Source organism: Cataglyphis hispanica, chromosome 4, assembly GCF_021464435.1.
Source record: "Cataglyphis hispanica isolate Lineage 1 chromosome 4, ULB_Chis1_1.0, whole genome shotgun sequence".
NCBI lineage: Eukaryota > Metazoa > Arthropoda > Insecta > Hymenoptera > Formicidae > Cataglyphis > Cataglyphis hispanica.
Genome location: NC_065957.1, coordinates 7,298,617 through 7,323,327, shown reverse-complemented (window position 1 = coordinate 7,323,327; position 24,711 = coordinate 7,298,617). Strand labels below are relative to the sequence as shown.

General features: G+C 33.5%; 3 protein-coding genes across 4 annotated transcripts in view; all 3 read right to left on the bottom strand.

Moving 5' to 3' along the window:
* Positions 1–16,878, bottom strand: part of LOC126849300 (dynein beta chain, ciliary-like) — a 30,105-nt gene extending 13,227 nt beyond the window's left edge. Inside the window, exons 1-39 of the mRNA XM_050590993.1 lie at positions 16,728–16,878; positions 15,925–16,158; positions 15,723–15,830; positions 15,254–15,482; positions 14,759–14,911; positions 14,309–14,520; positions 13,730–13,963; positions 13,210–13,425; positions 12,917–13,108; positions 12,589–12,798; positions 12,328–12,427; positions 11,975–12,184; positions 11,568–11,885; positions 11,260–11,344; positions 10,963–11,136; positions 10,446–10,674; positions 9,895–9,990; positions 9,272–9,618; positions 8,962–9,118; positions 8,528–8,760; positions 8,163–8,452; positions 7,865–8,013; positions 7,346–7,591; positions 7,057–7,281; positions 6,621–6,822; positions 6,376–6,542; positions 5,740–6,152; positions 4,870–5,140; positions 4,109–4,371; positions 3,736–4,046; positions 3,350–3,465; positions 3,044–3,255; positions 2,718–2,921; positions 2,252–2,323; positions 1,829–2,044; positions 1,480–1,717; positions 1,072–1,264; positions 497–674; positions 4–132 (exon numbers count right to left, since the gene is read on the bottom strand). Coding sequence (XP_050446950.1) covers positions 4–132; positions 497–674; positions 1,072–1,264; positions 1,480–1,717; positions 1,829–2,044; positions 2,252–2,323; positions 2,718–2,921; positions 3,044–3,255; positions 3,350–3,465; positions 3,736–4,046; positions 4,109–4,371; positions 4,870–5,140; positions 5,740–6,152; positions 6,376–6,542; positions 6,621–6,822; positions 7,057–7,281; positions 7,346–7,591; positions 7,865–8,013; positions 8,163–8,452; positions 8,528–8,760; positions 8,962–9,118; positions 9,272–9,618; positions 9,895–9,990; positions 10,446–10,674; positions 10,963–11,136; positions 11,260–11,344; positions 11,568–11,885; positions 11,975–12,184; positions 12,328–12,427; positions 12,589–12,798; positions 12,917–13,108; positions 13,210–13,425; positions 13,730–13,963; positions 14,309–14,520; positions 14,759–14,911; positions 15,254–15,482; positions 15,723–15,830; positions 15,925–16,158; positions 16,728–16,859 — 7,964 coding nt within the window. The 5' untranslated portion in view covers positions 16,860–16,878. The remainder of the gene's footprint in view (positions 1–3; positions 133–496; positions 675–1,071; positions 1,265–1,479; positions 1,718–1,828; positions 2,045–2,251; positions 2,324–2,717; positions 2,922–3,043; positions 3,256–3,349; positions 3,466–3,735; positions 4,047–4,108; positions 4,372–4,869; positions 5,141–5,739; positions 6,153–6,375; positions 6,543–6,620; positions 6,823–7,056; positions 7,282–7,345; positions 7,592–7,864; positions 8,014–8,162; positions 8,453–8,527; positions 8,761–8,961; positions 9,119–9,271; positions 9,619–9,894; positions 9,991–10,445; positions 10,675–10,962; positions 11,137–11,259; positions 11,345–11,567; positions 11,886–11,974; positions 12,185–12,327; positions 12,428–12,588; positions 12,799–12,916; positions 13,109–13,209; positions 13,426–13,729; positions 13,964–14,308; positions 14,521–14,758; positions 14,912–15,253; positions 15,483–15,722; positions 15,831–15,924; positions 16,159–16,727) is intronic.
* Positions 16,879–16,967: 89 nt separating this feature from the next.
* Positions 16,968–23,076, bottom strand: LOC126849208 (serine protease persephone-like). 2 transcript variants are annotated; one of them, XM_050590854.1, is made up of 6 exons: positions 22,694–23,076; positions 22,273–22,396; positions 19,830–20,030; positions 18,515–18,783; positions 17,850–18,145; positions 16,968–17,527 (listed from the first exon to the last, which is right to left on the bottom strand). In XM_050590854.1, exons 2-6 carry the CDS (start codon positions 22,385–22,387, stop codon positions 17,269–17,271), a joined length of 1,140 nt encoding a protein of 379 aa, XP_050446811.1. In that variant the 5' UTR covers positions 22,388–22,396; positions 22,694–23,076; the 3' UTR covers positions 16,968–17,268. The 2 variants fall into 2 exon arrangements, with proteins under 2 accessions (XP_050446811.1, XP_050446810.1); XM_050590853.1 differs by having other exon boundaries at positions 16,968–17,572; positions 22,694–23,065.
* Positions 23,077–23,666: 590 nt separating this feature from the next.
* LOC126849257 (MIP18 family protein galla-1) lies at positions 23,667–24,707 on the bottom strand. Its single transcript, XM_050590937.1, has 3 exons — positions 24,426–24,707; positions 23,936–24,199; positions 23,667–23,857 (listed from the first exon to the last, which is right to left on the bottom strand). The coding sequence occupies exons 1-3, from the start codon at positions 24,580–24,582 to the stop codon at positions 23,757–23,759; spliced, it is 522 nt and encodes a 173-aa protein (XP_050446894.1). The 5' UTR covers positions 24,583–24,707; the 3' UTR covers positions 23,667–23,756.
* Positions 24,708–24,711: the final 4 nt, after the last annotated feature.

Below are 24,711 nucleotides of genomic sequence, written 5' to 3'. Positions count from 1 at the left end.
TACCTGACGGCAAAAACGGCGAAGTGTCTCTGCAAGCGTGGATCTATGGTGAAACTACCCGCAGTAGGATTCATACAAGATACGTATTGCGTATTGTAAATTTCCTTTAAAGTTAATTTTGTTCTGTCGTACCTGCAATAAATTCGTAAAACATATTTTTCTTTTTAATTAATGTATTTTCTAAATTAGGGGAAATTTATTTCTTTGTCATTATTTTATTTACGTTTTCTCGATGAGGCACATTTAAAAAACGTGATAAAATCAGTAATCCAGAAAATATATTAATTAAAAAGAAAAATATATAAATATATATATATATATATATATATATATATATATATATTTTTTTAAATAAAAATAATAAAACAAAATCTTTTATTTAAAAGATAGTACAAACACATAGCAAATTATCTCACGTGGTCACTAAATTAATTCTTTAATGAAAATCTCCACGCACTTTAGGAAGCAATTACAGTCAACATATTAAAGTTATTACCAATGATTGTAATCCATATGTTGCCTGATGAGAGTATGCGGTTGTACGGTCCCATAAGTGTCCACTTCCGGCATGTTCATGTCGTCTATGAAATATATCAATGTTTTTGTACCCGGGGGCCCATAATTACGTCCCGCTTTCCTCTCCAAATGTTTCTCGAGTATTCTTTGCAACATCTCTTTTCGAACGAAAACGAAAATCAATATCAATTATCATTGATTTAAGTGATTTAAATATCATTGATTTAAAAAAAGTTACAATAATTATAACATGATAATATTAGCTATATTAAATTCACAATTAAGCAAAATACATTCATATAAAATTATGGCGTTTACAGAACGCAATCTTAAAAAAAAAAGCATCAACATTTTCAAAGTGGATTTTTTAATATTCCTAATTTTTTATAGATGCGATAGAATAGAGAGAATTTTTGAAGAAAGAATCTTTAATTTTATGAAAATAGTATAAGTTACTTTGAGCATTTAGAAAAATACATGGAAAGTTTATAAAAGTTCTATTAAATTTACGGTTCTCTAAAAACTATTCGAATTGTTTTTTTTTTTTTTATTTACCTGATGTTGTGTAGAAATTAAAGGGAACATTTGCGATGTTGTAATTATCTGGCAAACTTGTCAATTTATCGGACATGATGACACTTTTTCCGGAGCCCGCTCCACCCACTAACATTATTGGAACGCGTTTCTTTATCAATATATCCACGAAAAAACGCAAACGCACGGTTTCTCCGGTTGGCACTAAAGCGGACTGCATTAAATGTTAAATACATTTAAAAATGTTTAAAATATATATCCAAATTTGTTTTTTTTTTTTTTTAGTTTTGCTCATAGAAAACATATTGCTGCAATTAAAATATTTAATTTAGCAACAATTTCTATAATCAAAAAATAATTATTTATGACAATTTCATTTATGCAATTGTATTTTACATCCTGGCTTTAAAATAATTTAATGAAAGAAACCTGAAGTGGAATATCCGAGTCCAATTCGAACGGGCTGACTTTTTCGCTCCAGGGTAGCAATTTTTTCGTTTCTGCTTCTATGAAATAACTGAATACGGTTCCACCCGTTGGAAACTTGACGGTTTTGAATTCATTTTGCCACCATCTGCTAAATTCATTTCGCCAATCTATCAGCTGATCTCGGAATGTCGCGGAACCGAACGCCCAAATGCAGGCGAATGCAAAATACAATTCGTACCTGAAATATGAACCATAAACGTACGACTTTCGTGAAACATTCTTTTTCGCTTTGTTTTTACGTCGCGAAAAGATCGAAAAACATCAGAATTTTATTCATTAATATCGCTACCATTCCTTCGGACACTCTGGCGGTACATTTTCTTTGGTCAGAAAACAATCAAGCAAATGACAAAGCATTTGTAAATGACATATCTCTGGTAAGGGAGTGATTTTCTTAAATCTTGACTTTGTCACGTCTAGCAGAGGTGGAATGTACTTTTCGAAGAGAATCGATAGATTAGCACGTTCGGAATGATCTCTCGTCTCTACCCAGCTTGTGATAAATCTGCGAATAAGTTTCTCGCTTGAAATCATTTAAAAAATTAATCATAATGCTTAGTAAAAAATATAAATAGATTAATCGAATTAGAAGCTGATGGCATAAATCAAACTTTTGTCAAAGTTAACTGATCGAAATTTTATTTTTTGAAACTTTTAATTTCATTTAATTTCCTTTATCACGGTATAATACGTGAATGTGTTTATTGCTTACGGGCTCCAGCCTAAATCTTGTGGATTGATATATAAAATCCCCGCTCTGGACACTGTCGCTGGCGTAGCTGTCCTGAAATAAAAACAAAAATATTGAACATAATTCTATAATTATGACAATAAAAATTTTTTCTCTTTTTTCGCCTTTTATTCACGTTCAATTTTAAGATTTAATTAATTAAAAGTAAAACAAAATAAAATTAATTTTTATTTTTATTTGCTTCAATCTTTCATCTTTAAATTTAATTGAACGGCTTTGATCGTAAATTTTTTTAATGATCAAGTATGCAATATACATTCAATCTCTTTATTATTTCGTAGAAATATTAATTATAAAATGTTTGATTAATCTGTCTATGATGTTCGAAGCAATTGAAAAATATTTGTTATAAATATTTTTTAGATACTTATAAAAACAAATTAAAAATTAAATAAAATGATTGTTTAATAATTGACTAAAACATCACCTTAAAGATGCGATTTCGAAGAGAAGACGCATATGTTTGGTCAATGCAATTCTCTCGTTACTCGCCAACGTCAAGACCTTATTATCGTCCATCACAGTGTTCAATGATTCGATCCACATCGGGTCGATGTCACCATCGAACACGATCCACTTTGGACCGTTGCCGGGCATATTGGCTTGCTCTCTCATTATCATGGAGAACAACCTGCAAAAGTGGCAATAAAAATAAAAAGTTGCGGGAGAGCCTATTATCGAGCATGGCCTAATACGAGCGCATAGCGCGTTTGATCGCGCGGCTGAAAATTAACGGGTGCGCTGTCTTCCAACCCGTCTGTCCATTCCCTCGTCGCCGGATTAATGACACCAAATAACTCGTTGTTGGTCACCGCCTTTGGATTCAGATCGTTGTAAAACGGTTTGCGATTTTGTTTCGTATACGTTCTGTTGAGCGTTTTCCAGACTTCGGTCTTACCGGTCCCAGTGAGGCCGACAATAAAGACAGAGTGTCGAACGTGAAGCAACTCCTCCAATTGTACTACCTGAGGCGAACCAAAGAGTGAAGGAGAATCTTTCTTTCTTTCTAGCTTCATATATACTTATCAATTTTTCAAAAAGTAAATATTACGTATGTACCTTTAAAATAAATCCATCCTCCGGTTGTAGTTTTAAATCGAGAGCCGCAGATTTGACCATCATTTCGAAATCTGGTTCTCTCTTTCGCGGTACGTCCAACGCGGGAAATAAATCTCCTGAAGAAATAAAAGAAAAATTGTAGTGACCACTGATAATATATCAACGTGTCTCGGAAAATCTATATAATCTACCTTAAAATCTGTCAAATTATTTTCTATCTACATTTTTTTTTATTCATTTAATATCTTTCTTTTTTTAAGATATTAGTAGTAGGTATGAATAATAACTGATAAAATTCACTGTAGCAGCGTAAAATGCTGCGTCAGTAAGCTTTTTTTTCCGTATAATTATTATTCTATTTAAATGATATTATCTTTTTCTCATACCGATTAATCCTATGAATACTGGCACATCATCAGTCACGATTTTTGGCAAATTAAAATCTCTTAAAGCTCTCATTAACACTTGCTCCTCCGGTCTTTGCTTATCGTCACGCTTCAATTTTCCAGCGACGACCAAAACGGACTTGATGGCTCTCAGACCCCAGTCATAATGATCTTGCTTGGATAAGAGTTCACGACATAGCATATACAGAGTAATGAACTTTCTCGCTAGTAATCTCGCCTCTTGAAAACCCTCGGCCACTAACATGATTTCGCAAATTAGCTCAAAATCGGGCACCACCATAGCACAGGGCCTGTCGATCAATTCCGTCGATGATTATTTGTTAATACGATTATTAATTTTTTGCTCGTTTACCGGAATAGTGTCTTCAAGTTTTCGGGTAATTCCGTTCTACCGGCGTAACCGGGATTCATCGTTATAAACATGCCAACTGTGTTTATGATGTTGAGCTCGTCTCCAAAGAACAAGAATGTGTTCTTTCGATTTTTGATTCCATCCAGAACGCATTTCACTTGCACAGCGACCACTGACAAGACCTCGACGGAAATTCTATTGAATTCGTCGAAGCAACCCCATGCTCCGGTCTGCGCTAAACCCTTGTATATATTGCCGCAAGACTACGAATATTTAAAGGAAGATAAAATGAATTTGTGAATTTTATATTTTATTTAATTTTACGAGAAATAATAGTGGTAATAGATACTAAATATTTATGTTGAGAAAAAATATTTTGTAATCTTTCGATGCGTTTCCTTTCATTGTACATATAAGTCACATATAAGTCAATATATTAAAAAAACGCGCGCATGTGTGCTAATGTCACAAACATAGAAAAGTATGCAGGAGGAGTTAAAAGTCATGAGAGATAACGAAACTCAATTTTACGCTCCGTTAAGTATAACGTAACTTGAAAGTTTAAAAGCACTTTGTGTAATATGTAATAACCGATAGTAAAGAAACGAACGTTTATTTCATAAGAACACCCGGCAAGACCGGAATCTTTTCAAATTGAACATTTCTCGCGCGAGAACCTTCGCTTAAGATGCGAGAGAAACGGAAGGAGAAGGAGAGAGGAGGGGAGAAAGAAAGAGAGAGAGAGAGGGGAAGACTATTACTTTATAGTCCATTTGTTCGGAACAGTTGAAGACATAAACCATTTGTCCGAGGGCTCTACCGAGGTCCTTGGTCGTCTCGGTTTTCCCCGTCCCTGCGGGCCCAGCCGGTGCACCGCCCATTATCAGATGCAACGATTGCGTCAACGTAATGTAGCATCTGTCCGTCAACGGCGTAATTACTAGCCGTGGCACGTTACCCAGGTACTCGTAAGCGTATATGAAACACGCGTCGCAAATGTTGGCGAAGCAATCTTCCGATTTGTCGTCCCACCTACGGAGGCGAGAAACAATCTTTTTCAATTTATTTTTTTTTCTTTCTTTCTTTCTGCACACCTGCGTGAAAATATTAGTGTGTACACAATACGGGAACGAAAATTCAACACATAGATAGAAATTCTCAATACGAGTGTATTATAATAATTATTATTTTTAAAATCGATAGAATGTCGATATTTCTAAATATTAATTTTACGTTGTAATTTAAAAAAAAAAGTGATACAAGATTACAAATATATATTTAAATCTGATTTTAATAAAAAAAATTCTGATAAAAGGATTTTTTATTTACATTGGAAAGCAGATACATCTCTTTTGATAATAAACCGATATTTATATTTTATATTTATTATACAGATTCTATATATTCAGTCTTTTTATAGAAAACTCAGCATATTTTTATAAAACACTGGCTTTTTTGTTTATATAAATTTAAATGCAGAACAATGTTAACACTAACTTTTGGCGAATTTGAATTGAAAACAATTTGATTTGTCGATATTAAAGACTATATATTATTTTTCTAAAGTAATTGAACAATCGCAAAGTTTTATCTGTAAAATCTTGATTGAAAAACTAAAAAATTAAAATCACCTGTGTCTTAACTGCGACTGCCATTGAAAATTGGAGGAACTTTCCGCTTTGAGAGTTATTAATTTGCCGACGACGTCACGCGCGTGCACGTCGATGGTACAGATAGTCATTATCTTTTGCCGATCATTCTCGTTCAGATCGCCGCGTAGAATTGCGATCAACGCGATTAATTGATTGATCTGCTTTTTCTGATAATCCTTGAGCGCATTCTCGAATCCCTGTTCGAGCCGCACGAATGCCATATTCACCTCGGAAGTCCACCAGATTTGCGTGCCGCATAGAGCTGGCTGCGCCTCGTGATCTAGAATCCAAGACTCGCGGTGCTTTTCATCGTACGAAACGACAGCCTGGCTGAAATGATATCTCACGGTTCGCCTCATTGCATCCGTAACGCGATTCAACCAGATCTCAACCTGTAAGTCAGATGATTACCTTGATTCGAAAGCCGGAACTATGGTCTATGAAGTCTAAATACGAAAAAAAGATGTACGAAGATTTATTCTTAACGTTATTGTTATTTCAAAAAAGGAAATTTAATACACACGATTAATAATAACCGATAAAAAATAAAATCCGTGAACATTGTTTAAAGAAACTACTGAAAAATAAAAATCTTAGATTAAGTTAATTTTATACCTTTCCTGTGCAATCGCATGTACCATACATGGCCATTTCCTCGCCGTCCTTCGCTACCATTCCGTTGGCGAGTTTCGTCGGCCTTCCTCCTTCGAGTATCCACTGCAGCTTCGCTAACGAGTCGTATAATTTAGGCAAATGCTTGCAAACCAGTTCGGGATTGTTTCCTGTTGCGATAAAGCGCGCGCATAAATAACGATAAGATAAATTTTACATTTTATTATGACGAAGAGAGAAAACTTTACCATTGCTCAGTATATCTAATAGATCTGCAGATGAGATAAAATAGAATCGTGGATAGGCCAGTCTTTTTGTCTCCAGATAATCAAACAGTGCTTTCTCGCAAATGTTCAATTGTTTATCCAATTCCTCCAAGCGCTCTAAGAGTTTTGGTTTATTCATTGACTTCACTATATTCAAATTAGTCAACATTTCCTTCAATAGATCCTTGATAAGAAATCCGAGAATATCGAATCAGTATTATTTAATCGAAAAATCGTATAAATCATCGAGATAAGCAAACAATCTTATATTATATTATATATATATATATATATATATATATATATATACATATGTGTGTATGTGTGTATAAAGATAAAGCTATGTGTATATATAAATACACATAGCTTTATCTTTTTTTAAATTTGTAAAAGAAGATTCATTGGAGCTTAAAATCACCTTAAAGTCCTTGTCTATCTTTTCAAAGCGTTTCGATTCCTCAGGTAATTGACTTCTTATATCTTCCGAGCCGATAAAAATACTTTCCAGATACATCCATCTTCGTTGGACTTCAAACCAGGCGTTGATCGTGGCGTCTGCATTGTCGAGCTTCTTTTGCCAGTCCGTCACTTCGTCGAGGAAGTAGGCGACGTATTTGGACTCTAACATATTTTGCAGTTGTACCTGCGACAGCGATCTTTTTCGTCTCTCGATCATGGCTGAGGAAGAAATCTGATAGGCTGTATACCTGATTCTCTTCCAACGTCTCGATCATTCCTTCACTTATTTTTAGGACATTGAGTTTCGTACGCTCGTGCAGCTCTTTACTGAATTCGAGAGTGTCCCATGTGTTGTGCAGTTCTTTGAGAACTTTCTCCATGCTCATTTCTTTAACCGCCTTATCCACCGTGTTCTTAACCTCCTCCTCATATTTATGAAGCTCTAATTTTAGCAGATCTTCCAAAGTGGTTTTATCGTCCATAGTGAATTTCACCTGCGGTATCAATTAAAGTTGTTATATTTCAATCGATTAATAAAATAATTGGAAATATAGAGAAATGACATTATATATAGAACTAGATGTTATGGGATTATCTGCTCTAGACAAATAGAATGTACAAGAAATATATATTTTTTTCCTATAGAATATATTAATTTCCTATAAAATATATTAATTTTTTCTTATCTCTTATATATTTCTTTTCTCTTTTTTTCCCATTTTCTTTTTTATCAATAAAATTCTCATTAAATGACATTATTTACTCACTCGTGTTTCAGCCATAAGTTCTTGCCAATGTCTGTCCCTGATAGCGGGATTTTGCAATTCCGAAACTGCCCTTAGCGATGATATCATGTTCCTCACTTGCGCTTCTATCCGCGCGTACAAGTCCCAAGTTCGTATCTCTTTATCTAATTCTAAATTAATATGAAACACATCTCATTTTTTTATACAATTATGTATGACTCATATAATGTAAATATGACTGAGAAGATGCGATTAAAATCAGAATTTTCCGGATTCTAAGAATATTTGATATTGGAGAAGCATCAGTAACCAAACTTACGTCTCAATTCCCGAATCAATTTTTTACATTCTTGATCCATTCCTTCGACATCTATTTTTTTCCAGAATGTTGTCTTCCATTCGTCTAGACTCGACGTAACAATATGGACATAATCCCAAAGATTCTTCAAAAATCTCAATTCTTTTCTGGCGAGCTTGATTTGTTTAAATTCCGTTATTGGCTGCTCGAATATATTCGCTTGATCGTGCAATGTCTTTAACTCCTCTTCAAACTTCATGATTTCTTCGTTTATTTTGTCTAATTTTTCGTACACATTCGTACAATCGAAACTAGACAGTGAATTAGAAATATGTGATACATGTATCTAAATCTATTTACAAAGATAAGAAAGAAAACTGTCTTACTTAAATACGACGTTCTCGCGGAATCGCGTCAAATACTGTTGTTGTCTAAAATCGTAATAATTAAAACGCTTCTTCAGCAGATCAATTTGTTGCGCCATCAAAGGTTGCACGAGCTGCTTCACCTGCGCCGCCCATTTCTTGACCGTCGCCCATTGCTCCGGCAATTCTGTCAGCCAAGTATACGTTTCTTCACCGAATTTCACATCGTATTGCTTGAGAAGATCTATAGTAGCCTGCGAATGAACACGAGCGATTATTAGAGAAAAATATCCTTTGAAGGATAAAAAACATGTAATTTTTAATTTCTTCAATTTATTGTTTCGTTTTACATAAATTTGATTAATTATGAATTATGAATAAAATACAATCTAGATCTTTCAATTTTTCATATAAAAATCAAAGAGATTTCATAATATTTTATTCTTTACTCGCACCTTTATAGGCTCCCACATTTCGTCAATTTGAAATTGTCGATCTCGAACCTGTTTTAGGTAATATATAGTGTTTAACAAATCTTCGTAATCATCCGGTTCGATCGGCTGTGTAAATTTCTTTAGAGCATTGGCTAAGAATTCACTAAGATTTCTAAGCCTGCAATGTATACATTATCCGGATATCAATTTGATATCTTATGCAATATCAATTATAATTTTATAGAAGAAAAGGAAGAGAGAGGCGAGTATTTAAAAAGCAGTTTTCTTTTCCAAATATATGGCAAAAATGACATGTAAGCAATACACATACTCGCTGTTGACGTGGTCGATGAGATACGTCTTAAATAAATTAGTCCATTTGCAGATCGTGTTGAGTAGAGCTTGCTTGAAGGATCTCACATCTAACCGTAACCAACGCAAGAAAATTTTCTCATTTTCGAATTCGTCACATTTTTTGTAAAGATCCGTAAAGTAATCAATCTCTCTTTTAAAATCGTTCAATCCTGGCTTTTTCTCTTTTAATTGCTCCGATAAATTTTCTAGCTGCTGCGCCACTATTTCTTTTTCTTCGTTTGTGAGAGCACGGCCGAAACGTAAAAACAAATTCAAGTATTGTTGCTTATCGTCTAGCCATAACCAGGAAAATGGCTCAAAGATCTGTAGTTTAAAGGAATAGTGGAATTTTTATGAATAAACTATTTTAATTTTATGCTTTCTCAGATTTAACGCTTTAATACTTTTTCAAATAAATAAATCGAAAGTTTGCTTATTTTAGAAAGCAGATTTGTTTTTATATTAACTGGAAATAATAAAAATTTAGATACTATTGAGATAATATACTATCGCAAATAAAACTGACAAATAAAATATGTTTGGGATTCAAATTTGAAGTCGAAAATAAAATAAAAACAGAATTATATTTGGAAATCTTACGACAATATATTCCTGTCCTTGCACTAAACCCAATTTGATCCGATGACATGTTTCCTCAAGCATGAAAACGATATTTTCTTCTTCCGCTAAATCGATCTTAAAATATTATATTGCGATTAGTAATGGGAGAATCATATTATCACATAGACAATGAGCTGAAAAATTATATTGATCGTACAGTAGTATATAATTTTTTCAGTTTTTTGAAAATAAAAATGTATTATAACTTTCTCTTGTTTTAATGATCTATATTTTAATCATATTTTATTTAATTAATTATTAATCATTTCAATTTAAATGTTTTAGATGTGCCCTCCTCAAAAAAGGTGAGATTTTGTTAAAATAAATTTTCTCTACAATTATTATTCTGAAATAAACAATTTGCTAAAATACTTTTTTTTTGTTATGCATATAAGTCTTTATTTTTTTCATCATTATTTAATAATTATTTTCTTTCACGTAAATAAAAAAAATTTTTTTTGTATTTCATATTATGATGATAACACTGAATATTGCGCCTGTTACCGAGCACCCTGTATACAACGACGTACTCCATAATGCTCTCGTTCAATTGCGATGTCGGGATCTACGCGAGGTATCAAAGTTCCCATCCTCATAATATCAAGCAACAACTTCTCGTAAAACATATAAAAGCCTTCGGGATCATCCGGATCTACCGCAGGACGAAAGACAATGTGAGGCTCCTCGAGCAATAACTGAATCTTGAAAAGAGGCGACACATTGCTCTCTGGATCAGTTTCATCGAGCAGGTAACATATACTGCAAATATGCACATCACATGAAAACTTGAAACGTAATTTTTAAGTTTATAGAAAACGTTAATTTTAAGTTTTATTTTTTAATAATTTTTAATCTCTCAAATATTTTGTAAGAGGAGAGAATCTCGATCAAATGCCATCAAAATGATCGGTTTGATTTTACTGTTACTAAAGTGAAATAATAATTTAGTTACACAACAGATGCGAAATTGATACTATGATAATATTTAATGATCGATTAACTTGAAAATGACGCATTAACTTTATACAAAGAATAACAATTCAATACCTGGTAGAAGCGGCTTGGATCAGAGCTTTCGACATCAGATCGTCAATATAAGTGAGATATGGTTTCCATTTGATCATACGCTCAGCGATTTCTTCCTCCGTTTGAAATATTTCGATTAATTCAGCTTTTTCATCTTCCATATCACCAACGGGCGTTCTTTCCCTTTCTTCAATTCTATGACAATATATAAAAAATGTTTCACAACAAGTGCAAACAATTTTTATATTTTATTACTGCTTATATGGATATGAAAACAAAATTTGTGTATTTCAATATTGAGAAAAAGTTGATATACACCTTAATTTTGGTGGAGTTCGTAACTCTTCTACGTCCTCTGCTCTTTCTTCGAGTTCTATATCTCGCTTCCCGATATCCATTTGCGCTGTATTCGAATATGTCATAATTTTATTTCACCCAAATCTTGGAATTTTAAAGGTTCTGAATAAATAGCTAACATAAAAGAACCATGGCATTTATGATATGGGATATAATGAATTAAAAAAAAAAAAAAACAGATTTGAAGAAAAAATATTCTAAAATTTTTCGAAAGCTTGTTTCGTTTCACAACAATTTAGCTGTAGAGACAACAGGCAAATATGAATTACTTTCGTCCAACTCCAACTCGTTTCTCTCGTACCAAAGATCGGGTAACAAGTCGAAGAAAAGTTTGTAATTTTTGTCCAAGACTTGATTTAGTTCGTTGACGGCGCGCTCGATCTGATCGTATCGCTTTTGAAAATTCTCATCGCGTTCGCCCAAGGCGAGCAAATTCTCGCTTTTAAAATCCTTACGCTCTAATATCGGCGACAGCGCCCACGAGTAAATCATCCGCAGCAATGCGCCGACGTTTTCTTGCGCGCGAAAGACCCGCGAATGTAATTTTCGCATCGGATTCATCAAATTATTGATATATTCTGGCACTTCTACATTTTTATAATATAATGTTATGTTTTCATAATGTTACATACAATTCCTTACATACAATTCCTTATATATAAATTAGGATTTTCACCTGGAGAATTCCAATCATACATTTCTTGACCCATGCTTATTAATTTGTCTATACTTTCGATCTCGTGTCCCACCATCACCATTTCCTCAGGCAAAATGTTATTTCTTATCCAATTGTACCTATCGTTTAAACGAGATTTTTGGGTCATCTTGAATCTCCGAGCCAAATATTTACTCACCATTGTGTAAATAAACTCAGATTGTATGTGCTCTCGAAAAAATATTGCGTTCTGTAGTAGAGCCGAAGCGCTTCCTCAGGCAAGTCTGGCCTCTCCATGAAGATCATATAACGAATTTCGCGCAGGAGTGCGGTCAGCTCTGGATGGAAGTTCACACTGAGTAATTTGTTCTCACGTATCGTTAATAAACTCTTCGACAAATACTCGTTGCTTATATCGATCAGCTTTTGGGTCCAGTCCAAGAATATTTCGTGCTCCATTGCATCCATAAGTGACTTATGGGATAACGATATGCTTTTATTAACGCAATTCTCATCGCGAGAGTCGTGCGAGTATATAAAATATTATAAATTCCTTAAGGAGTTATAGGGATCCAATAAGTCGAAAAAAAAAAACACATTTTCAAAACTTAGATGTTGTCAAAACAAAATGTTACCTGCAGTTGCTCGTACTTCAGTTTGGTTTCACGCGCGATTCCCAGATATATTAGAGGATGATCGACAGATTTCAAGCATTGCATCGGATAATCTATTTCTTTCCGCAATTGCATCAGTGTGCATAAAGCGCCGGCAACACGCGGAAAATACTGATCGGTCTCGATCCATTCGTTCTCGTCATGGTCTTTGAACGTGTTGTCGAATATAATCTGAAATAGGCACATTTCCATTCAAGACTTCCAAGCGTTGCAGTCATATGTTATATCTACATTAATCACTGTATATTAAATATTAACATGAACATAAAATATCACATATTGCGCGCACTTTAATATCATCGAAAAGATTGTGAATTCTTCGAAGCAATTTCTCATAATTGTGCCATAATTGCGTCATGATGATCGGTCGATTGGCCATCGAGCCTATTATCCATATTACTTTGAACATAGTTTCCAAATTGTGACATTCGGAGAACGTCTGATCGAATATATTCGCGATCTGTCGATCAAACTCTTCGACCTGCGACAAATAAGAAAACAAATTTTTACTTTACAGCGCTAATCATAGAGATGAGGGGCAGTATATGCAATGTATTGAAATTTATGCTCGTATTATCTTACCTTTGCTAAAAAAAGAGTGACGCTATCGGTGAATCGTGTTTCTTCCGGGATTAAAATATCGTATTCCAACTCGGCGAATTCACCGTAAAGTTTGACAAACTTTTCATGGATATCGTATATTCTCGAGCACAATGTTTTCCCTTTCAAACCGGTAAATTCCACCTTTTCTAGCTTGAAATATTCTTGAGCAGTCTCAAACAATATCTGAATAGCATGGAATAATTAATTATTTTCTTTGAAATTATGCACAACTTATCTCTCGAATTTCTAGATTAGATTTTTTTGTTATAAAAAATTATATATTTTTTTTGTACTTTAAAAAACTTGTTATACATAAATATATATTTTTTTTGAGAAGTGATCTATAAAATTAAATCCAGAATAATCGATTTTAGTTTGAAAGGAAAATGTCTAATATTTCTAGCATCAATTAATACACATTCGTTCGAGATAACACGAGATATACTTGGACTATGCGTGCAAAATTGCTCAACTGAATTTTGAGAAATGAATCACAAACTTTTATCTCTGCCAGACGTTTCTGAAAATTTATTATTCTTCCGAGTACTAATTCTTCGTCAAAATTCCATGGGATCGACTCGGCCGGGGATTTGAAATAAAAATCCAACTTTGCTCGAAACATCTCGAACATTTCTATGTAATATGTCATAATGCTTGTCACTTGCTCCAATTGTTCCAACTTATCCTCGACGTCGCCCGCGAACAAGGTACTCTGATCCAAATATTTGGTGGCCTACGAAACTGCGCGATTAGCTATATACAGTAGGCATATCTAAGTTCTTAAACAAAAAGAAGAAATATATATATATATATATAACTCATTAACATGTTAATTGAATGCGCGTGTCTGTTTAGATCTTTCTGAATAATTCTCGACGAAAGGATGGCAATAGATTAAATAAATTTAAATAAATCGCAGCGCAACATGAAAAGTTTCTACTATTCTTTGTGAAGGATGACACACACATTAAAGCTTTTTTGAAAAAATTAAATTAAATTTCTGTTATTAAGTTTCTAGTACAGGATTTAGATTATTGAGCACTTCGGTATTTGAAATAACTATTTCCTTTTTACGTACCTCGGTTATTAGCAAATTAGATATCTCGGACAACAATGTGATTATCCGCGTGGAAGTGCAATAATATTTTGAGTTCGACCATATTAGGCATACGCAATGTAGCAGCGGTTTTAATTTTGGCTGTATATCTTTGAATTCGGTATTTTGTATGTCTTCGAAATGAGGTTCCACCGCTTTCAAATAAGAACATACATCACGCGCTTCAATCACCGCTAAAAATACGAATAAAAATCGTTTCTAGATTATAACGTGGTTTTTTGTTAACGTGAAATTATATTTGAAAGTTGTTTGCCTGAAAATCTCTTAATCGGCAAATTCTGCTTTTTTGGAATAATTTGTTATAATGGTGGTTAAAGGAACAAAATACCCATTCGTTATATATCCATTTAATCAATATATCAAATTAATACTTGTTGACCAATTGTTCAGTTAACGTTAGCAAGATCTAACCAGTCATAACATCCTTCAACAAAGTCTTGAAACATTGTGTGTAGGGACTCTTGGTCAATTCCAAAATAGATGCCATCTTTTTTACTCGAGGATCCTTCATCTGGTTATAGATCGATTCGACGTTTTCAAGTCGTTGAGACCAAAACTCGATTTCTAAAAGTATATGGTTAGTAATTAAAATTTCTTTAATTCTCAATTTTATTGAAAATCAAGTAAAATCGTGAAAAAATCGAAAATATAAATCACATTTCTTTTTTATTTCAAAATTGTGTAAAAATTATCCGAATTATATATTATAAATAAATAACGCGAGAAAAAAAATTGTGTCATTTTTAGTTGATGATATAATATAATGTATCGATGTATAATTTGCATCGCATTTCAAGAAATGGCTATGAAATGTTTTATCAAAAAAAAAAAAAAAAATCTGTTTTACTGAATATATGCAGAATTTCTCTGAAAATCTTGCGAGATTTAAATACTGTTGCATAATACCCTCGCTCGGTAGCGGCTGTTTAGCGTTGAGGAAGGCGCGTGTGCTCTCTTCGTTGAGTACATCGTTAATTTGCGAACACCATTTTGTCACTATTCTTTCTATATCGCTTTTTAAACGAACATCGACCTCGGCGCCGCCGCTCCGCTGCGCTTTCCATTCCTCCTCGAATATCTGCTCGATGCCCATCGGCATCGGCAGTAACGTCTGTCCTGTCATCTTACCTTTGATCTGAAAGAGAACATTTTCTTTTTTTCTAAAGTAGAATAGTCTGGAACGAGAGAGCTAATAAAGACATTTTTATTCCACTTTAAAATTTCATATTTACAGCCCGAATATCATAGAGTTTTTGAAGACGAGAATATTATTTATATTAAGGAGAGGACAAGGACGTATACTTGGGAACGGCAATATCTGTCACACGGATAGATTACGTCTCGCGGGTTAAGGGCTAAAAACGACTTCGTATACCTGGCATATTATATTGCGGAAATCGTAAACGTGTTTCTTCGTATCCTCGCCGATAACGGGCGGCCAGCCCTTATGATTCTTCGGATTCGACAATATCGGGACATAAGCCTAGGCAGAATATTCGCGCAAATCGAATTTTACGTCAATCTCTTTTTTTTTTATAAATGCATACAATACACAATTTGGGCACATGATTCGTTACCTCCTCGAACAAAACGGACAATTCGTCGATGGGTCTCGGCGCCATGTCGCCGGGTATAATAATGTCCTTGTAATTTTTCCGTGTGATCTTAGCAGGACTTCTCTTTATAAAGTACGACGCCTTTACCCGGCCTGTCACTGGTATCTCGAGATGCGGCACCAAGACACCGGCCGCACTCAGTTGCACTATCAGAATCATCTCCGACGGCATGTCAAAGAATTTCATGATCATCTCCTAATATATTTTCATATTTAGAATACAAATAATACAATCATTTGTAAGTAGTAATTTATTAGTTTAACAATCATTAATCTCGAATTATCTTCTGCGTAAAAATGCGAAGTTTCAACATCAGATGGAAGAAAATTTTGAAAACTATTCGAAAATATCGTTTCTTTCCATTTTCTCCTTAATAAATTAAAAATTTATTTATTATAGCAATATAATTTAAAATAAAAACAATTTTTATGTTAATTATGTATAGTATTATATACATATAATACATTTAATATCTACTTATATATATAATACATAAAACTATCAAACGCTATATAATCGCTAATATAATTTATTAATCATATTATATTATTTTGCCATAGAAAAAGTGTTGCCATTATTAGGTTAATAGAGATTAATTTTCTGATAATTATTTTAATAGTATACTACAGTTAAAAATTTAATAATCACGGAATGTATATTGTATTGCCTTAACGCATCTCAAATCGTGGCGTATGTAAATTTGTATTTAATTCACGCGAGTGATTAAAGGTTAAGATTTAAGGAGGGAAATATATATATTACACCTTGTATTCCTCGTTTGTTAACATCTTCATCCATTTGTCGGGTTTAATTTTTCTCGATAAAACTAAATACTTATAAAGATATTCGAGACGCTCATCATCCTCCTTTTTCTCTTCTTCTTTCTTGTCGGTCATTTTTATATTTATGGAAAAAATTCCTCACCATTAACCGTTATTCAATTGAACGATTTGAACGTTGTCAATTTGTTTTCGCAGAAAGGTTTTCAAAGTAAAACTACAATCAACAGAATATATTCACAATATCTTATTAAGACACATACACACATAGAGAAAGACATATTTACTGTCAAATGAAGTTACAAATATAAAAGTATAAAACTCGTTAAAATTACAAAAGTAAGACGAGAGATGAAAATTGAAGAACATAATGAATGCTATATTATATTTCTTTCATGCAATAGCATCAGACTAGATTCTCGTAACGATACTATGAACGATATTAAAAATATCCAAATCGCGTCGTCGATTTGAGAGTTACATAAATGAGAGTGAAACTCAAAACTTGAGTTGTGTGACTCATGACTCATCTGTATCGTTCGTCATTTATTTCCGGCCAGACTTGTCTTTCGATCCACTCCAAATAGGAATATACCGCTGTGTAAACCCCCGGTATGGATCCACCGCAACTTTGCCCGAACGCTGTGATTCCTACAATGCTGTGATTGGGTCCGGTGAACATTAGCAGGGGCCCGCCGCTATCGCCTTGACAAGCATCCGATCTTCTCGTAACGTTGGTGTCCAATACGCATATCATATTGTCGTCCAAGCCGCGAGGTAATTTACTGAAACCGTTGAACGACTTGGCGCACGACTCTCTATCTACGAGACTAAAGAAAATTCTATGACCGTATACAGTATTTGCATAAAAAAAAAAAGATATGTGTAAAATTATATTTTTTGTCAGATATCTTTTAAATTTTTTACCAATTTAATAACGTAACTTTAACATGACACATAAATTGAAATTTATGTTCATCTATGAATAAGCTAGCTTGAAATAGAATAGATTTTTAAAAGAATTCTCGTAAGCATGCTTTCGAGGAAATGCTCTTTCTTAAAAATTCTTATTAAAAAAAATACTATGTATTTTTTATTTTCTCGCACCTGAGACTCGGCGTCTTCATCAACTTGGTGCTGCCGTCATCGGTGAAACTGGTAGCGCCCCAACCGATCACGATGAACGATACATTCGTCGACATATCCATAGTGGTGAGAGACTTCGTTTGGATGCAGATCGGCCTCACGTTACTCGTCATACGTACAGGCGTCTTTAATTTCAGGATGGCCACGTCGTTATAATTCATGCTGCGCTTGTAACGCGGATGCGTTATCACGTCGATTATGGGAATTCGTTGCACATCATCGCCCACGCTCTTTAAATCCTCACTGCCGACCCTTACCTAGGAAGCAAAAGAGATTCACGCTTGACCTTTGTATCTCACATCGTAGAGAATTATAAAAAGATCTTTCCGTACTTATGTCAAACAAGGATATCTTTGTTATAAACTATGATATATTGTAAAGAAATCGTATTTATATTATAACGGATACAGATTCTATAAGAGGAGAGTCTCTCAGTGCGTTTTTTATTTCGCTGAGCATCTCTTAGTTTATAAGAATGAAATAAGGATTCTATACTAATGTTTCATTTTTTTTTTTATAACAGGATACACGAGAAATCACTCTCACTCGAATGGACGCGACTGTTTCGAGGGTTAATCCTTGACTAAATCACGACCTTGAACTTGGAGCTCGTCGCTGCTGCTTACCTCTATCGGTACTTTCTCTTGCATGCTGTTCACGCAGTGAGCGGCGGTAAGTACATATTCCGACGAGATTAACGTGCCGCCGCAGTTGTACTCGATAGCGTCCGAATTCTCGCTGTCGTCCTTGTCTTCGTTCTCGTATCCCAGCGCGACCATATACGGGAATTCTCCACGCTCGGCTCTCATGCCGCTGAATATGTGAAATTCCACATTGTTGTCCGCTATCGCTCTTTTGCTACTTGTTCCTATCTCGTTCTCGTATTGCCGGCATGCTGAAAATTTACAATCGCAAATTGAACAGTGTCTTCGCGCGAAAGAATACGATCGATCGGCCGATTATATGGCAAGATTATATCGGCAAGACCGATTCTGTCTAGATATTGTATAAAACTGTAGCCGTAACTGTGAGCCGTGACGATCGTTACGTCATCGCGTGTCTCTTTACCTCAAGGTCGTTTATTATTTAAACGAATTCTCGGAAGCGATTTACGCACGCGTATTAATGATACTCGTTAAAGTGATGATATACGTGATAAACATTAATAAAATATCCGCGGTTTGGAAATAAAGGTCTTAAATGATGATATATATATGTATCAAGTATCAAGCCGATTTCAAAATGATAAGGTAGACTATTGCTTTGTAATAATGAGAAATGTCAACATTAAAGTTTGGGGACAGTCCCGTTCCGTAGAATTCCGTCTTATTCCGATGAAGAGAATAAGAGTTATTGGAAATTATGGCAACAAGCCGAGAAACCTGTTCTCGAATAAAGATAGAATGTTAATCGACGGCAAAGTCGTAGGAATGTGTATAATTGTCAGATTCATCTTCCTCCCGATCGCCTTCCCAATCGCTCATCTCATTATCACTACAAATAATTACACACACATCTTCTAGCAAAATAGCAGTTTTAATAATCTATAAAGTTAGATGTTAGATGATGAGCGAAGTAAAATGATATGAAGTTAAACAATATCTCTGCGCAGCACACACAAAAGCATCTCTTATTGTCCGATTTTCTACAAAACTCTTCAACGCGATATCATGATAAGTAAATTAATTCACGAAATTTAAAAACAATCATTATATATGTTACTTTCTTATATTTCCCGTAAATTACTTTGATAAATTCATTTTTGCGTAAGCTAATTAATGAATTAATTACTTATTCTTTTTTATTTCTATCAATTTTTATACTTTCAAAGTAAGTTAAATGTGTTATCAATCCTGTATTCAATTTTCAGATCGCTCTATTTTGTTCCTCGTAGCGAAAAAAATCCAGCTTTTTGCCAGCTATGAGACGATAATATCATACCTATCTCCGCTGGCCGAAGCCCTATCTTATCCGTGATGTTGTACTGGCAGCAGACGATCTCCGTGAAGTCCTGGAAGCCGCAACGCCCCATCGAATCTGAGCTCCTTTTACCCTCTATCACCTCTCGTAATTTGGATGGGCACTCGTGTATTTTCTTGCACACGCCCGTCTTGCCGTTCTCCAGCTTGCAGTGACTACCTTCTACGTAAATTAGAAATTAAAGAAAGTAAATTAGAATCAGATTATACTTGACGCATCGCACGTAAATGCGAAGAAGGGGGAAGAACACGAAGGAAAGCCCGGTTTCGGGTCGTTGAAATTAATCGACGGACGGCCCGCATTTTTCCTCATGCGTTAACGAGTCTGACCTATAAAGTACTTTTTCCTCATATATAAGATTATCACACACATAATTATATACCACTTTTTTAGATGATAACAAAATCATTCTTTCGACACAGTGTGAAATATGCCTAACAATAAATCGGAAGGACTAAAGTATCGTATCTCCCTGATTATATGGAAGTATTCCATTTTTCTTTTTTTATCTCAATAATATTTAGTATAAAATCAAAATGTGGAAATATTTAATCTAATATTCAGATTATATAAAATCAATTTTTTTTAGGAAAATATATATATATATATTTTTATATAAAAGAAATCTGGAAAATGAAAAAGAAAATAAAAATTTTCTACGGTGTTAAAGAAATATAATTTTATCTTTAATATTATACTTTCATATCTCTTTGAATTAAGCAATTTTCACATCACAACGATTTTATCATGAGATAGATAATCGCGCAGTTACATAGTGGTCGAGATCAATCGATAATGTAACGCTGGAAAATTACGGATGCGTGCGACTTTTGTCGATCTCCTGCTTGAATTAATTACGTACACGTTAATATACATTTTGCGCGGTACTGGTAGTGGTAACAGCATCATTCGGCATCCGCGGGGAATAACAAACCGATGCGTTAGCCGCGTTAATGTCACGACACCGCAACATTAATGGGAATCCAGAAATATTTCGCGGAACTTTAATAATTGCACGATTCATAGATTCTTTACAACCAATTATGTTCTATGATGAACTTGTGGTCGAGTTCTTCTTAATGAAATTGTTGAGACATCGAATAATAATATTTTCCAATTAGAAACGGATTGTGCGGGTAAAAAACGATTTTTCGTAACAATAAATTATAGAGGGGAATAGATGTATAGTGAAATCACGTATTTTATATTTCACACAGGAGTGAATTTTAAATTTAGTTTTAAATTAAGATTTAATTAGAACGATGTATATATTGGGAAAGTTTTAGAAAACGAAAAGATGATGATCTCTTCGCTTTTTTGATTAAAGAAAGAGATGGCTCATAGAATTGTCATCAGAATTTAAAAAAATTATATGCGAGTACTCTAGTATATGATAAAGAAAAAACATATATATATATATATATATATATATATGCCGAATAAACATAGATATGCATACGCATAATCATCCGATTTTTGTTTATCATAGATTTCAATATTATGTACATTTATATTATTATATTACTATCGAAAAGTATGTGTTATCGGATAGCATGATAGGAATGAGTCATATCTTTTCTATGATATAACGGGAAACAAGATGCAAAAAAATAAAAAAGTGCGCATGTTAGCTATGATATCGCTTTATCCCGCACTTTTGCGTTTTGACGTTTATCTCATAACATTTGGCTCATAATTTCGAAATTGACACATAAAATAGCGGCTAAAGCATTTTGCGAGACTTGTCTTAATTTATCGTATATTCATCGCATAAGCGCATTAAGTGCGAATCTCAAATTGCCCTATTAATCATTTAGAACACATGAGTTGTTTTCGTGATATTTTATTCCTGGAAGGACACACAAGAAATTTTTACAACTAATAGCGTTTTCGAATGAAGCAAATTTGATCGCTCTAAAATCGATTAATGATGTCATAAAACTCCTTGGGTTACTTACTACTTGGGTTACAATACTTGGATTACTAGATTAATCAATGAAATACTACTTCAAGTAAGCATTTGATTGATTCATGGCAAAGAATTTTATGCTTTGAAAATAACAAATCAATCAAAATATCCAGATAATTCTTTATATTTATAATATTAATGTGTTATTTATATTAATCAGATTCAAAACCCATCTACGGTCAAACATATCTTCATGGCAAATTAGATTTAATCGCTCTCAGGATGATCAAACCTGCTTCACTTAAAAACACTATAACTTATGTTAAAATTGGACATATAAATTTATGTAGTTGTTTTGACTTGTTTTGAGAAGTTTTTTTGAAAATAATAATTTTCAAATCAAAATTTCTCTTGATACATCACACATAAGTATCAAATTAATATATTTAGAATTTATGTTGATTTGTTTTTATGTGTAATATTGATTTATCATACCGTAAAGTTCTTCCTCTAGCATTGGCAAGCCGTGCGTAAGAGACTTGAACAAAAGGACGATGAAAATCGAGGAAGACAAATTGAAGCCCATCTTGACTAGTTGATGATCTATCATAATGTTGCACTTGAAAAAAGAGAAATAGATATATTGTTTATCTTAAAAAAAGAGGGAGAGAGAGAAAGTAAAATTTTTTAAATTTAATTTTTGAAAATATTTTAATGCTTTATCATTATCCTATTTGTATATTGTTAAATTGTGGATTTACAAAAATGTATGATACTTATAAATTAGCTTAGCAATATTTAAATAAACAAGGAAAAAAGATGATTTTAAAATTTTCAACTATATGTAAAAATTTAACTTTGAAAAATTTTAATTAGATAGGTATTGCTTATTTATTTAGCTTATAATAACACTTACAAACTCTTTGGATTTGCACCTGAAATGTGGGTGATTTTATAAATGAATTAATCACTTGTGTTCAAAGAAAGGTATCGGTGATTTTTTTCTTAAGAATGCGACGCAATATAAGAAGAAAAAGTATAAAATAACTGCGCTGTTCGCAGTTCGAGACTACCCGAGACTCGATCGGACTCGACTGACGCCACGCGACGTGAATGTGATCCGGTATATAGTCGCCGCAGAAGCGGTAGAAATGGGTAGAAACACACTCTGACGCCCGCACGCGGCAGTTTTAATCAGCGTCATAAATTGCGAATGTGTCGTACGTCACCCAATTTCTCAATAATTTCATTGTTCCATACATTGTATGTACGACGTATGTTGCATGTGAGACGTCCGTGCACATCACATTTGATGCACTCTTCGGAACATTCATTTCGATATTAAAAACATTATGATTGAAAGAATATTTTCTGAAAGATTGTTCTTTCAAACTTATCTAATTATCTTTAAATTATCTAATTATTTAAAATTGTATTTCTTGGGCCTTATACATATTGTGATACAATAATAAATAATATTTATTATATTTATATTACTCAATTTAAAAATAAATTAAAATCGTAAAAATTCAATTAATTAAAACAAGAGTTATGGAGAAATTTAAAAAATATTGTAATGATACAAAATAAATAAAACTACTTGTAAACAAATTGAAACTTGTTATTGATCAGCATGTTGATTCGTATGGCTTTCTTTATTTTATTTTGTCTAATTTGGATTAATGTAAAAAAAAAATTTCATCACATTTACATTAAATTCTGTATACTCTCTTGAATTATATAAATCTTTTTATCGATAACGTTTACTCAGAGATACAAATTCACAATATTATCAAAATAAAAAAAGACTTAATTTACAAGGTAGTTTTTTTTCATTTGAAAAATTTTTTGTTATAATTGTAAGTCGGGCTCATTAATTGTATCATACATATAAAATATACTATTTATTTACATAATATAATGCAGATTAAAACTGTACTCTAAAAAAATATCCAATAGCGAATACGATACAATGTATACTAATAATCCTCTTCTAATATGCATTTCTCTACTAGTTCTCGTAAGTTTGGATTTTCCATTGCAGCTGCTATACGTTCCTTGTCATTTATTTGTTTGTTAACTGTAATTTAATGCACAATATTAAAGGCAAATGCATATATATTTCTGCTGGAACAACATAGAATATAAATATATGTACTTTCTTGTTCAGTGGAATGTGCACCCTCCTTGATATAAATATCTAATTTAAACAATGCTACCAAATGACGTTCCAACTTAATACGAATACACAATCCTATGAGAGTTGCCAATGAGCAATGAGGCACTGTAGGATTAAACTCCACGCGAATTACAGAGACTCCTCCAGGTGTGTTGTGGCAAATAGTTATGCAATCTTCATAGACAACATCCAGTTGCTCCAAGGTTTGTGGTTTCTCCGGATCCTTAATTGTCCTTAGCAAATCTGAAAAATGGGAAGAACTGATTTGTTAAATGATAGAGAATCTTTTTCTACAGCTGCATATTCTAGTGTAATATATGTTTTCCAGAAATATTTTTCGAGCGATACTCGATCGTTTTAATAAAAAAAAGGACAAGTCATTTGCAATGTCGCACCATCTTTCTGACATCGGACAATACACTCCGAAAGGTTGTATGATACAATACGCAAATAGAGCGCAACAACTTGCCGTAAACAGATTCTTTTAACTCGGTATCTGTCTTTAATGTCAGATCGCTCTGATTCTTCGCTGTCAAGAGATCCTCTGCCGTTGCCATGATTCTTTCTGGCAGTATACCATCTTTTATTTTTCCGCCTATTGATAGCTTTCGAAAAAAGGATAGCATGTTTATATTAATGATAATAACAAGAAAAACATGATGTACATGCGAATTACGTCATCCGCGACAATGACGAACAAATACGCGTATGTGAAACAGAAATCAGCTACATTCGATGCAGGGCTGCCAGATTGT